Below are 15966 nucleotides of genomic sequence, written 5' to 3' on the forward strand. Positions count from 1 at the left end.
TAACAAACGTTATTTTTAAAAAAAATCTGGAAAAGCAAATTAGTCAGCCAAATTGACCACATGGTGGCACTATTCACACAGCATCCAACAATTTCTTGAATAAAAATAATATATTTAAAACTATTTTTTAAGGGGGAAATAACATATATATTCTAAATGGAATCCTGAAAAAATATCTGGCTGCAATTTTAGAAGACATTTGAGTTTCATGAAGCATTTGACCTGCATTCTTGATTTCCTCTCCTCTTCTGCAGGCCAAATGACATAGGATGAAGGCTGTTCGTAATTTGCTGATTTATATATTTTCCACCTATCTCCTGGTTATGTTTGGATTTAATGCTGCCCAAGACTTCTGGTGTTCAACGCTGGTGAAGGGGGTCATTTATGGATCGTATTCTCTAAGTGAAATGTTTCCCAAAAACTTTACCAACTGCACATGGACGCTGGAAAACCCAGATCCAACCAAATATAGCATTTACCTGAAATTTTCCAAAAAGGACTTTACTTGCTCTAATTTTTCCTTGCTGGCTTATCAGTTTGATCATTTTTCTCATGAAAAAATTAAGGATCTCTTAAAGAATAACCATTCTATAATGCAGCTGTGTGATTCCAGGAATGCTTTTGTATTTCTGCAATATGATAAGAATTTCATTCAGATACGTCGAGTCTACCCCTTTGAGTTCATAGGATTACACAAAAAGGAAGATGATAAAAAGTCTTTCTTTGAATTTTTGGTTTTGAACAAGGCGAGCCCGAGCCAGTTCGGTTGCCATGTATTATGCACTTGGCTGGAGAGTTGCTTGAAATCTGAGAATGGGAGAACCGAGTCCTGTGGGATCATGTATACAAAATGCACCTGCCCTCAACATTTAGGAGAAGAAGGGGGAAATGACCACTCCATGGTGTTGCTCAATAATGTCGTATTGCCGCTGAATGAGCAGACAGAAGGCTGTCTCACCCAGGAACTGCAGACCACCCAGGTCTGCAATCTCACACGGGAAGCCAAGCGGCCACCAAAGGAAGGTAGGTGGTCTTCAAAAGGGTCTCATTGTCCCACTTCCCCTTCATGTAACAAATTTAAATGGTCTCTGTAAGTCAAACTGAGTTGCACTCCACACCAGTTGCTGCATGAAAGGATTTCTGAAGGTCTGCAGTTGGTCATTCTCTAGATGCCTTCCAAGAGGGAGGATCTCATTTTGTTCTTTTAATGTAATATGTGAATAATCTTCTTTTTTAAAGAAAAAACAATCTAGCTTTCCTTTTCTATTAAATTAGGACTTGTGATTTTATTCTCCAGTAAACATAGAACTATGCTGACAGGTTGGTTATCAATTACTTGTCTCTCTCTCTCTCTTATTGCAAGTGCCTTCCTGCACGTGATTATTCACCTGTGACCTTTCCTGTGGTTTTGCAAGGAAGGTATTTCGAAACGCAATCAATAATAAATACTATTGAAAGTTAAAAAATCCAAATAGACTAGGATCACAGAGGTTGAGGGAATGGGTAATCTTGACTCCCAATTTGTTAGTCATCATTGACCTAAGGTTAGTATTACTGTGCAAAATGGTGTTAAAAAGAGGATGACTTCTGAGATCTCCCTTGGTCACTGAGATTAGGAACCATCTATTAAAGGCCTTTAGTGGTACTGTATAAATACCAGGGAATCCTAGGTTATCTTGGCTAGCAACCACATTCAAACATATTTAACATCTTCGAGTGTGTAAAACCGGAAGCTCATTTCCTCCTATCCCAGACAGGAAAAGTTCCAGAAGAAACATTATGTTCTCAATATGGTAAAGTATATGGCAAAATGGAGACTTAGATCATAGCCTACCTGTTTAATAAAGTGGATGGTGGAAGCTTTGGGGATGATGATGATGATAATAATAATAATAAAGCTTTCTAGATGCTATCCATTTAAAATTCATTCGATCACCTTTCTCCTTTAACATGCCTTCCTGGCAACTCATGAACAGATACAAAGAAGATGATGTGGGCATCTTCTCAGAGAAATGAAAGAGTGAAATGTTAGGGATGTGCAGTGGAAGCTCTTAAATCTATGGAAATGTGTCGAGATAAGGGGTGCCAATAACATTACCATTCTAAATGGCTGAGTACATGGGTTTATGAATAGAGATTTATTGAACGAATGATATTTTTTTTTTCCTGGTAAAATAATACATGGGTGCCTGGAACCAAGGAGAGAGAGGAAAAATAAGAGATTGGGGAAGGTGAGGAACAGAGGGAGAATTTTCTTCCTTATCCAGCCTTAGCTCCCTGTGATAAAGAAGGTTGCATTTTCATGCAGAAAATGTTTTCCTTTCCCCTGTTTCTACATGGTCACAAAGCTCTCTGTCTGTGGGGAAGCAGAGCCAAGCTACTGGTCTCTGCAATAGAAGTTGCCTTTGTAAAGGAATGCAAAATTGACACGTTGTTCTGTGAGGATTTTCTTTAAGGGCAGCCAAGGCTGAGAGTTGTGGGAGAGAAAAAAAAAGTGAAGCTGCTCAAACTGCAGAGGTGCCAAAGATACTTTTCTGGTTGGGCACAGGGGGAAGAGTAACTCGGTTATAGTCCAGCTAAAGGACAATGCAGGTTGATAGCTTCAAATTAGGGGTGGAGAGGAACAAAATGGGTTCACAGAGTTGATTTATCATTGAGAAAAAGGTCAATATTTTATATATTCTACAGCAAGGGTGGGGGGAGAGAGACTAGAATGTGATTTTAAATTATTCATTTATTTATTTTTCTCTAAAGACCCCTTGGAAGCCCTTTTAAGGGCAGGGATGGTATTTAACATTCAACATTAATACATCTCCCTTAGAATAGGAAAAATGTGTCCCATATTGTGAAGGTAACCTTTAAGGCAATTAAACCATAGAAACCATATATTGGCATCGGAAGGCTTTAATTGTTTTGGGGAACAGTCGTGGGATTTAACCCATTCCTGATGGCAACAGGAAAAGCAGTCTTCTTTTTACCTGCCTCACTTTCCAAAGACCAGTTGTTGTTGTTTTTTTAATAAAATACCAGCAGCTGGCAAACTAATTGCCTGTTTACCAAAACTGAGTGGGTGGGTGGATAGATGGATGGATGGATGGATTTGTAGTTAGTTTGCTGATTACGCTTGTGATAGATGGATAAGATAGTTCTATGTTTGATGGAGATTGTGACTAATAGGCTGCTTTGATTGGTTTTAGTTGGAAATAGTTGGTCTTATTTGGAAATAGTCACAGTTGAAGCTTTAAGAATGTTACCCTGATTGTAAGAAACACCCAAGTACTAAAAAAGGGTGTATGGCGCCTGGAATCTCATCCAGTAGAGGCAGATCTAAAGAACTGCACCTTTCACGTTGTGGTTTCAAGTGTTGTTAAGTCACGTCAGCAGTCTGATATCTGTTTTATCCATGGTAAATGATTGAGCTTTCACGTTTGTTGAGAATGAGGCAGTAGGATTTCCTTCAAAGTAAAATAGGTTTTAAAGTAATGCGTGTGGCAATCTAAATATTTGTATACAAAAAATAGTTTACTTGGTGTTTCCATAGAAAATGTTTTAGATTAGACTGAAAGCTGTTACACTTTGGCAAATTGTATTTGATTTGTCCCAGAGAGCTTTATGTAGAGGAATCATTCCTTGAAGGCCACACAACAAGATTATGTATGTGCCTTTTTGACTGTTCAATTTGAGGAAGAATTAAATTTTAATTGAGAAGAATCCCCTCTTTTGAATATACTTCTCTCAGCATATTAAGTAACAATACTTAGGAAATGAAGATGTATATGTAATTTTGCCAAATACGTTTCTATTATATATTTTTCTCTAGCACGGTAAAGGTTAGGTGTCTAACTTTAAATAGTACAAATGAAATAAAAAACAGATTTTCATAATTCTGTGCTTCGTATGCTTGAATAGTTTTATCAATACGACTGAAATACATGTAAATTAAATATTTTTAAGTAATAAAAATTTTAATGCCATGAACATTCATTATACTGTTTATTGCATAAAGTTTTCAATGGAATAAGACAACTGTAAAATGATATTTTTGCTTAGAAATAATAATACCGACATAGGATTAGATTAGTGAAGGAATATATAGATAACCTTTACTCTGGAAATGAAATCATGCTGTGTATTTTGAAAACTGTGCCAGAGGGTCCCACAAAGCCCCAGATTTTGGAGGTTTGCAGGGGTAATCAGATTGTTCATTCTTCATTTTTTCTGATTTATTCTGATCTATTTATAAAAAGATTTAAATGGATACTACTACTGATTATTGTTTCACTGATATAATGCTTAAAGCATGATGAAACTTTCTTGTAAGAGCTGGTAATTGTATTACTCAAAGATCTTTGATACCTTATAAAGAAACTTTTGCATTTAATTAAACGGATGCAAAAGAAGAAAGACTAAAGGATGAAGAAAACTCCCATGATAACAAAGGGCATTGTAGCTCAACAAAAAAAATGCAAAACCAGATGAGTAACTGGGGTGTGTAACTAGGGACGATGAAGAGAATCAAGCAAAATTTTTGTTTGTTCTCCTGAATTGATGGAATAGATGAAAATAAAGTGATCCTGTATTCTGTGCTTGAATAGTTATAATAATTGATTCAGTATATAACTAAACTATGACTTGGTTTTCAAAGCATGTAGACAGATTGGGCACCCACCTGAATCGTTTTAAAAATATATTAGTATCTTGATGGAGATGGATGACAGTGGTTGTTCTACTCTCAAAGCCAACTGCCTGGGAACTGAGTAGTAGTGATTAGGGTTACTCTTGCACACATGTCCTGCTTACTGGCTTCACATAGCATCTGTTTTCAATGGAGGTATAATGTTGACTAAATATGATTTTGATTCTTATCTGTTAAGGTGAAATATTAACTGGATTAACTGTGTAGTGTGTATTGCCTGAAAAGTTGTCTGGAATGCAGTTCATGAATGTTTTAATCATTCATTTTTATCAGTGAGTTGAGTTTTTAAATTTTCTTTTTCAAAAATTAAACCATGTACTATGGAGTTAACTTTATAAGAATTCTGGTATGTAGGGTTTGGGTAACAAAATGTAGGAAATGGTTGTTCTTTTCAATAACAGGTTCTTCTTTAGTGCCTGTGTTTGTTTATTTAAGGATATCTTTAAGGTGAAATCTGCAAAGTTGCTTATCAATTCATAAAAAAAAATCACAGTTTGTTTTGAGTATTCACATGAATAAAAAGAAGAGGTATAAATCAAATAAGTAATAGATAGATAATAGACCATTAACATCCAATAAACAACTCAATAACTAATAAAATTCAAACAGTAGGAGTGTAACAAACTAGATCAATCATATATTTAATCAGGCCATCAAGAAACCCAAATAAATCTAGTTTGGGTCTTGGAAGCATGAGCCTTCTTCCATAATGCTGGCACCATCATTGAAATGTTCATATTCTTTTTACTGTTTTCATACAAAAACAAGATGAATACTTTCTTTGGATGACTAGAGGTATTGACGGTAGAGTAATTTAGGACACATTATTTTACATGGTGCACAAATCTACAGTTAATTCCTTGGGAGAATGCAAAAATGTTGCAAAAACTAAACAAGAAAACAGTGGCTTCATTCAGTTCCCAGATTTATAACATACACAAAAAACTGGATATTGAATTCCTAAGGCAATTGCACATATTAAATGACATTGCAGTAATCTTTTTGTTAAAAAAAATATATTGAATTTTTGAATTACTTCTATATTCTCCTGTGTTTTTTTAATATTATCAGCTGAAAATATCAGCATTGCAGTGCTCAGTTTTCAGTATTAATTTGTACCAGAATGATCTGTTTAACATTTCAATATAGAGAAAGTAATTTATTCAGGGAAGAGTTCTTTCTTCCAGGGGAATTAATTTTTATTAATATTATTCAGTCATATTCCATGTGCTCAATCAAAGTACCCAAATTCTAAGTTGTTGTGGCTCTTTAAATCTCAAATTGAAGTTTAACTGTTCCTCTGTAAGTCTATATTAATTGCAATAAAATAAAGGTCATAGTATTCTACTGGGCATTATTTATATTTATTTAATTTAAAATTTAAAACAGGATGTAGAGAGTGGAATGTACAATAGGCATACTGCAAAATTTACAAAGCAGGCATCACTGCATGTATATTGCAGTATATTGCAATACATTAGTAATGTACATCACTGATATACATTTAATATACCATTAATTTTTAATTTGTAAGTATGTATTTAATCACATATATGTAGCTTCCCATCTCATCTAGCAACTGAGTGGCATTGTCATAATAAAATATAAGAAACAAAACAATTTAAAATAAAAATCAAATAAAACAAGTAAAAATGGCAAGAAAACATAATATAGATAGTGTATTCTAACACTCTTTGTTTCTAATTTATACTTTTTATGATAAATACAACATGTGTAACATGCAAGAATAATTTCTTTATGATATAAGCTTTGTGATTTATAGTTTTTGTTCAGTGTATAGTAGAAAACTTTTGAGGCACAATATAGGATAAATATAAATGGCTCTATCACATGCCAATGTGATTCTTTTAATTTAATTTTAATTAATTGTGCTTTAGTATGATAGAGTTGGAGCTTCTGTCGCAAGATAATCAATTTTCAGCTACAATCTTCTCATGGAACAAGAGGAAAAATATCTGTAGCTATTTATTAGATCATTCATTCATTCATTCATTCGATCTATCTATAGTCTTAATCTGGATAGACTTTGGGCTATGTACAAAGGTAAACAATTGCATAGAAAACCAGTTGATTTACAACAATGCTTAAAGAATAAAGAATCTTGTATCACCAAATAAATTATGCTTTCATGGCCCAGAATAATCTGTATTTTAATGTTTTATCTTTTTTATATTTTAGTGGCTGTTGGAAATAAATGGTAAAGATCTTGTCTTGGTTTCATTCATGGTAACTTGGAGGAGAGATTCATCATCTTTGGAGTTATGTGGCATTCAGGCTTGGCCTTGGTGATCTCATAAATGTGCCCATAATTGTTTTCTTTGAAATAAAGGTAGTCCTCGGCTTACAACAGCTTGTTTAGTGACTATTCAAAGTTATAATGGCATTAGAATGTGACTTATGATCGTTTTTCATAGTTATGACCTTTGCAGCATTGGCATGGTCATGTGCTCATAACTGCTTCATATTAATGTCCGTTGCTGTGTCCCAAGGCCATCCGATCCCTTTTTGTGACTTTCTGACAAACAAAGTCAATGCCAGCTCCGGCTGCCATTCGGGGGGCGGGGGGGGGGGGGCGAACAACTGGACCAGCTGCCAAGACTCGTGCTTACCAGATGGAGATTTCCCTCCTCCTCAAGCAGTCCAGTTGAGAACTCTACAAAGCTCTTCATGATTGACCGCCGGGAGGTTTCCACTGAGAACATTCCAGAACTGATAACTGACTGCACAATCCATAATTGATTGCCGGGTGGGTTTCACTCTGGGTCACGAGGATGGGTGTGCGCATGCGCAGGGGTGGGATTTAGCCTAATTACCAAGTAACTATAAAAGGTGGTGGGGAGCACCGGGTGTCAGCGCTGACAATTTATTCATTGCCTTAGTGCTTTGTTGGTCAGTTAGTGCCAGAGGAAGAAGTTAAACTGCATTTTGAAACCGTCTCCATGTTTGGCTGTTTTCATTAACCCTTTGGAACCTGACAGTCAATCGGGCAGCCAGATTTATTTAGCAACCGGGTTACTAACTTATTAGCTGCAGTGATTCACTTAAGAACTGTGACAAGAAAGGTCATAAAATGAGCCAAACTCACTTTAAAAATATTTCACTTAACAACATAAGTACCTGCAATGCCTTTTTCCAAAACCTTTTTTTAATTTCAATTTCCTAGCCCAGGAATTTCGTGGTGCTTCCCCATTCCAGTGTTAGGAAGACCTAAACTTGGTTATATTTTACCAAGATGCCTTACTTCTGCTACTGGATGTGTTTGGCCTGGTCATGGTTGCATTCAAAAAGAGGATGTGGATAGAAAATGTGCTAATGCCTGGGGGGTGGAGGATAATGCAGGATCCAATCTGGGTCATTCCCTGGGTCCAGAGTTTAGTCTTCTGAGCTTTCGGACTTGTGCTGGAACCCATCCTCAGGGAACTTCTGTCCCTCATGAGAGAGATAATCTTTAGGATCAAAGCGATAAAAATAAAATAAAACTGGGGTTTGTGTGTACTTAAATATTTAATAAACCAAGTAAGAAATATTTTATCTGCTGCCAGATGCCTCCAAAATGTCCGGGTCATTTGAAGGCTAAGCAGACAGATGACACAATTTGTGCTTTTTCACCGCAATCCACTATTCCTAAATGTTACATTTGAGGGGGGGAAAAAAACAGAACCAAGCATGTGGCAGAAGAAGCTTGCAAAAAGAAGCCATGAATTAAAAAAGTGAAAGACACTTGGGGCTCTGGGGGAATAAAAGCATCTTCAAAATTCCCTCGGTGCTTCACAATTGGATGAAGCAGTGGCTCAGCATATCAGCAGATGCTCCCTTCTAATAGTCCTGCCTTTCCCCCTCCTGGTCATGTGACGCAAAGCAGCCTATCCAAATGCATCCCAATCCATAGAAACACGTGTCTTATGGCCACTGCTGGTAAAGGCTTTGGAAAGAGTTCTAGAAGACATGCTCTCTATATTGTTAATTCTCATTTTATTCTTGATAAAATGATAACGTTGACAATTATTGGTGCAGATACAGAGATATATGCATAGTTTGATGCATGGTTCCTTACTGGGAACATCCCAACATTGATTGGAACCTATGAATACAATTATGTACTGAATTCTTCCTCATTTCCTTACTTAAACAAGTACAGGAGTTAATGAAGATGAGAGATGAAAGTAGCAATTCCAAGTGTAATGCAATAAATATGGAATAATACTTCATTTTTAGAGAGTAGATGGTGCAGTGAGGTGCAGGTAAAATAATGGGTGATACAGCATCCTCTAGAGAAGAGCAATAGGAGAAAAGCTAAAATAAAGAAAAAAAACTTTGCACTTTCTGTGTTCCACTCCCTAATGAAATTTCTTTCTGAACATAAAGTGAATCAAGGAAAGATTGCTGAAAGAAATTGTTATTGCTTTCCTTGACTTTTTTATTGTTAAAACTCTACTGTTCAATCATTGAGAGGAATCATTTTTCCCCTGAATTTTACTACTTTTGGTGAAGGAGTTATTTGAAACTGCAGTTCTTAGAATTTTGCAGAGTATACAGACTATAGGTGAATAATGAATAAGGTGCTATATGGTGTGTGGTATGGTATGGGTTTTGGGTTATATAATTTCAGGTTTTTAAAAAAATTCTCTACTCTTACAATATGCCAATAAAAAGTTTGGTAGCAATAAAATGAAAAATAATCCAAGAAAACAGTTTCATTAAATAATGTCTTAAATTGCTGAATGTCTAGATCTAATCAATTATCATTTGAGATTATTCAGTAATCTGTAGATCTTCAAAAATATAAGTCTGTCTGTCTGTTTCAAGAGTTCATTGAAACAAATGGGCCCAATCCTACTTCTACAAAGTGAGGCACTTACGTAATGTGGTAGTAAGAGTTGGAAGAATGGAATAAAAGATATAATATACTTTAGAATGGGAACGGTTTTTGGACAAAAAAATCTGTCTTCTATAATGGTTTCAATTGGAAGTTCTTTAGTTTATTATTACAAGTCCTAAATCTACAGATGTCTACCCTACATATGGATTTTGTATATGTTACATTCATTGTACAGGGTGGAGGCTATTTGTAGAACAAATTCCTATTTCCATATTCGTGCAGCTTTTGGAGAACACCCAGGTAATGACATTGGCTTTAATTCCATACAGAAGGAGGCACGCTAGAATCCATTGATTTTCTAAGTTTGCTTTGGACTGTGTCCACTTTGCTGACAGAGGAATCATTGCACATTATTTCAAGCCTTGTTTTCTTGAACAACCAATCATGACATTGGACTATTAGGTTTTCATCAGTCAAAACAGTATGGCCCTCACTAGGAAAAAAATTGCCAGAGGTTTTATGGCAATATAATGATGAGCTCATGTGCCCTAAATAAAACAAACATTTCTTGGAAATGCAATTGTCTTCAGGATAGGAAGGAACAGTTCTTGATTTTTTTTATTATTCCAAATTACTTCTTTTGTGCCCTTTTTGCTTCAACAATGTTAAGTGTATTAAACAAACATTAGAGATATCTTGAATAATAATAGATTACTTTTGCTATTTCTGTCAGAGCCAAATGTGCATTTGGCTCTGACAGAAGCCAAAGTTTGGCTCAGAGTTATAATTACAGATCATGCATTTAGAGTTGTTCCTTCAATGTATACTAGAGGACTATACACCCCCCCCCATTGACATATATATAAATAGCTCAAAATAGATATATACTAGTCTCCCTTTATTTATTAATCAGCTTAAATACAACATAAATGTAACAAAGGCAACAGTAAAAATACTGGCTTTCTGTCTGGATGGTCTCTTGTGACGAGCCGATAGACAGAGAAAGGAAGCAGTATGCGTCCTCCCATTTTTGGGCATACCAGGGGTTGTGACACTAAATACACACACACACACACACACACACACACACACACACACACACATATATGCCATGAGACATTAAGAATGGGTAAGGGTACAAAACAGGACAATGATAATCTTTGTAAATTATAAAGTACTCTGAATAAAAATGCATGGTCTTAGGTGCAATTTAATTTTCTCTGAAAACATGTGACTCAACAGTAAAATAACAAATTCAATAAATGTTGCACAAAAAGTCTTTTCAGGAGATAAAAGGATTATATAAGATTCGAGTGAAAATAATAGAAGATTAGTATGTATAATTTTCAGCCATTACAATAATTTGCTTACATCCAGATTGCAAAAACACCCTAATGCATAACATTGATTTCTTTGCCTTCTATTTATAGTTTTGTTACAGAGATGGTAATCCTGTATCTGTCCATATTATATCAGATCATAGGTACCAAATCCTCTATAGAAATGGCGGATGGGGGGAAGGGAAGGGAGAGAGAGAGAGAGATGTATTTGTATCCAGCAGAAGAAAGGGTGAGGAATTAATTTTATTGTTTACCCGTTTATTTTTCTGCTTCCATGGCTTCCCTTGAAATGAATACTCTGGATTCACTTTTTGCTGTAGAAAACACAATATTGAAAACCAAATAATGACAGAATCCTTCATTGCTCCATGTCTGCAAAGATGATTCCCCCATATCGTATTAAGTGTTTTGTCACCAAAAACATATATACTTAAAAAATACATTTCCAGGTAAATGTTTTGAATTATAAATACCACATTTGTTAGAACTAATTAACGTTGCCTTTATATAAATTTAATGCTCTGATTTCATTGTGCTATGTGTTAAATATATTTTTTTACTTTTCTCTATATGTGCATAACTTCTTACACATTTTTTCTGTATTTTCAATCATATTTTTAAAAGCATGCTGCCAAAGTGAAAAGATAAAAATTAAAACCTATTTTGAAAGAATAATGTACGTAATTTTTTTTTTTTACAATAACAGCTTTCCAGTAAACTTTAAATTAAATTTTTATCTTGCCTTTGAAAACACCTTAATTAACTATCACTATAGCTTTTTTTAAAAGGCTGTTCATTTGTGGGTGGGGGGAAGTTGCTCTCCAACCATTATTCAATCAAATACAAATGCATGGCGCTTAATAAAAATCACAAATCAACATGCTGGAATGGAATTAAATTAAAAATAAAACAAAATAGGAAAAACATCAAAGCAACCCACAAATTTAGGCATTCCAGACAAAGCCTCTTAAGTCTGGCCATGTATCACCTTTGTTTTGCAAACTGCAGTATTTCCAATTTTTCCCAGGTACAATTCAAGGTGCAAGCCTTCATCTTTAAAGCCCTATATGGCCCAGGGTGGGACTGTCTTTCCAGAGGTGGGTTTCATGTCATTTTACCACTGGTTCACCACCCATCAAAAATGGGAGTGTGCATGCACGCTCACTTTATGTGTGTTCACTTTCCACACATGCGCATGGCCTGCACATGCACTTTGCTTGTGTGCGTGGCTTACATGAATGCACACAGCTTAGAAAATGTGGCTAAATAGGACGGCATAGCACCAGGATGGGTGGGAAGCCCCATCCACCCGCTGGTTACCACTACCTGTTCACCCGAACTGTCTGAACCAGCTGAATACCACCACTGCGCCTTTCTCAAAAGACATCTTCCATTCTACCAGGTCAGATAGGGGTGGGTGTACTCCTAGACCCTTCCCCTAAATGTTGTTATGGGAACTAGGGAGTGTGCCTAGTTCCCATGCCTGCCCCTGAAGTGCATCCGGAGACTGCAGTTAGTTCAGAATGCGGCCGCGCGAGTGATAGTGGGTGCACCGCGGTTCGCCCACATAACACCCATCCTCCGCGAGCTGCACTGGCTACCTGTTGATCTCCGGGTGCGCTTCAGGGTGCTGTTGATCACCTTTAAAGCCCTTCATGGTAGTGGATCTGAGTACTTGAGAGACCGCCTTCTGCCGATTACCTCCCTCCGACCGATAAGATCGCACAGACTGGGCCTCCTCCGAATTCCATCCGCCAGTCAATGTCGACTGGCGACTACACGGAGGAGAGCCTTTTCTGTTGCAGCTCCGACCCTGTGGAACGATCTCCCCATCGAGATACGCACCCTCACCACCGTCCAGGCCTTCCGCGCAGCCCTCAAGACCTGGCTCTCCCAACAGGCCTGGGGATAAGTCTTTAATTTGCTCCACCCGAGTGCTGAATGTTGAATGCATGTTGTGTTTTTACTACTTTATTTTGTTTACATATTGTTTATTTTGTATTGCACCCCCTCCCTAATGTTTGTAAGCCGCCCTGAGTCCCCTCAGGGAAAAGGGCGGCCTATAAATCTTAATAAAATACTCAAAAAAAAAATGCCTCTTCTGTAGCAAACTCTGCCCTATGTATCATTCTACCCCCTGAAGTCCAGCAGATTTTGACCAGCCCAACAACAGAAAAGCTTTGAAGACTCGACTTTTCCCCAAAGCACTGGGACAAGATTGGATAACTGCACGTTTGATTTGGCACTTGGATTTTGTTTAGTTTTATATGTTGATTTAACTTTTGATTGGGAGGCCTGGGAAATTAGGGAAGATGTAGATTGCTAGAGATGACTGATGATAGGATAGTAATAGCGCTTAGACTTATATACCGCTTCACAATGCTTTTACTCAGAGTTGGTTAGAAGATGGGCACTTTATATAAACTTTATTTAAACAAATACAGATAGTCCTCGATGTACAACAGTTCACTTAGTGACCATTTCAAAGTTGCAACAGCACTGAGCAAAGTGACTTATGGCCATTTTCAGACTTATGACCATTGCAGCATTCCCATGGTCACGTGATTTACGTGGATGCTTAACTAATTCACGTTTATGACGGTTGCAGTGTCCCTGGGTCTTGCGATCCTGTTTTGCGACCTCCTGATGAGCAGAGTCAATGGGGAAACCAGATTCACTTAACAACTGGGTTCCTAATTTAACAACTGCAATGATTCACTTAACAAGTATGGCCAGAAGAGCAGTAAAATGGGACAAATTTCTCACTTAGCAATGTAAATTTTGGGCTCAATTGTGGTTGTAAATTGAGGACTACCTGTAAAATAAAGGCTGTTGAAGCCTTATTTTAGAGCCAGTTGAATTGCAATCTGTAATAGCAGCAGAAATGAGATACAGGTTGTCTTCAACTTACAAAGTTTAGTGGGCGTTCAAAGTTACAACCGCCCTGAAAAAAGTGGTTTAGAGCCATTTTTCACATTTACAACCTTTGTAGCATCTCCATCATCATGTGATCAAAATTCAGATGTTTGGCATACTTATGACCATTGATGTTTAGAGAGCCGAGGTGGCGCAGTGGTTAGGGTGCAGTACTGCAGGCCACTTCAGCTGACTGTTATCTGCAGTTCAGCGGTTCTAATCTCACCGGCTCAAGGTTGACTCAGCCTTCCATCCTTCCGAGGTGGGTGAAATGAGGACCCAGACTGTGGGGGCGATATGCTGATTCTGCAAACTGCTTAGAGAGGGCTGAAAGCCCTATGAAGCGGTATATAAGTCTAACTGCTATTGCTATTGCTATGTGCCCTAAGGTCATGTGATCCCCTTTTGTGACCTTCTGACAAGCAAAGTCAAGGGGGAAGCTGAATTCACTTTAACAACTGGATTACCGATTTATCCGCTGCAGTGACTCACTTAGCAACTGTGGCAATAAAGGTTGCAAAATGTGGCAAACTCACTTAACAAGTATCTCACTTAGCAACCAAATGGTTGGGCTCAAATGTGGTTGTAAGTTGAGGACTACTACCTGCATTGGAAACCGTCTACCATACCAAACAAATGCCGAATGGTATGTTTCAAAGTTCCATGAAGCTTTCCTGGCATTTGTTCTGTTTCACTTTTAACAAGTCTTGAGTTCTTTCAGTGGCAAGGTACTGATCCTGGTTTTTTTTTTTTTTTTTTTTTTGCTATTTGGCCATTAGTTTATTGCCCCACTTTACTGCCTGCGGTTACTGATTTGAAAAAAAGCCTTGTGCAAAGAGTTCTTTGCTGATTCTTCCCTTTGGATTAAATTGAGGCCTGGGAAATTAGGCAGGATGCAGATTGCTAAGAGATGACTGATGATAGGATAGTAACAGCACTTAGTCTTATATACCGCTTCACAATGCTTTTACTGCCCTCTCTGAGTGGTTTTACAGAGTCAGCATTTTGCCCCCCACAATCTGGCCCCTCATTTTACCCACCTTGGAAGGATAGAAGGCTGAGCCAAACCTTGAGCTGGTGAGATTCGATCTGCCAAATTGCAGGATGCTTACTTTCACCACACTAAATGCAAAAATCCCTGCACTACATAAAGTTGTCCCAGAAGTTGTCGTTTTCTTTAAATAATGAAAACATTTTGTTCCTATCAAAAGAAGGAAAGAATGCAGATTAAACTGCAAAGCTTTTGTCTCTGGTTGAAAGAAACATTGTTACTGTAGTACTCTGTATCTTTTCTATTTTAGGATGAAACATGCAATAATCTAAGAACGTATTTGATGGCTTCTTCTTCTTCTTCTTCTTCTTCTTCTTCTTCTTCTTCTTCTTCTTCTTCTTCTTCTTCTCCTCCTCCTCCTCCTCCTCCTCCTCCTCCTCCTCCCCCCCCTCTCTCTCACACAGACACAGAGTCATGCACCTGCTTTTATATTGAACACAGAGACTAAATGGGAAGATAGTTCCATTGGTGACAAATAAAAAGGCTTCCTGTTATCTTTATCTTGCTGACATCAGAAAATCTCTTAAGACTTTTCCAGGTGAATTTTTACAGCTTTAGATGATCATTCTCTGGCTCCTTTCTTTTATATAATCAACATTGCTAAACTATAATCTTAATTGAGATGCTCCATTTAATTGGGAACTCCTTTTATCTTGTTAATAGGAATAGTAGATTAACAAAAGATAATGTTATTGTGAGTAACATATAAAGAATTGTAGTTTATTAATGCTTCTAGACTTGGGAGAAGTCACTACCATCGGTAGTGCTTCTTGCTTGCTTCAAACATTTTAAACATAGTCTTTATACTGAAGTGTCCAGTCTATTTTAAAAAAATAAATCCAGGTTTGGGTTTTGTTTTTTTCTGCTTTTAGGGACATAAGTAAACTGAAGTTCAAACACGTGTCACAGAATAAAAATAGTTGGTTTTTAGGGGAATGATTTCCAAGAACATAATAATTAAACCACATATTTTTCATCTATTAACTCATTTATTTAACTGTATTTTTCTCATTGCTTGTATCCATTAGATATGGAAGTTATTTTATTTAAAAGTAAACTAATTTTTAAAACCTCACTTTACTTTTAATTAATTGTTCTACCTGAAATATAATACAAGCCACAG

The 15966-nt window shown here is 36.9% G+C and overlaps 1 protein-coding gene across 1 annotated transcript in view; it reads left to right on the forward strand.

The window, feature by feature from the left end:
* The first annotated feature begins 260 nt into the window (after nucleotides 1-260).
* The window catches only part of ADGRB3 (adhesion G protein-coupled receptor B3), a 556344-nt gene continuing 540638 nt past the window's right edge, over nucleotides 261-15966 (forward strand). Inside the window, exon 1 of the mRNA XM_032214959.1 lies at nucleotides 261-1023. Within this exon, the coding sequence (XP_032070850.1) occupies nucleotides 270-1023 (754 nt within the window). The 5' untranslated portion in view covers nucleotides 261-269. The remainder of the gene's footprint in view (nucleotides 1024-15966) is intronic.

The sequence above is a fragment of the Thamnophis elegans genome, chromosome 4, assembly GCF_009769535.1.
Source record: "Thamnophis elegans isolate rThaEle1 chromosome 4, rThaEle1.pri, whole genome shotgun sequence".
Taxonomy (NCBI): Eukaryota; Metazoa; Chordata; class Lepidosauria; order Squamata; family Colubridae; genus Thamnophis; species Thamnophis elegans.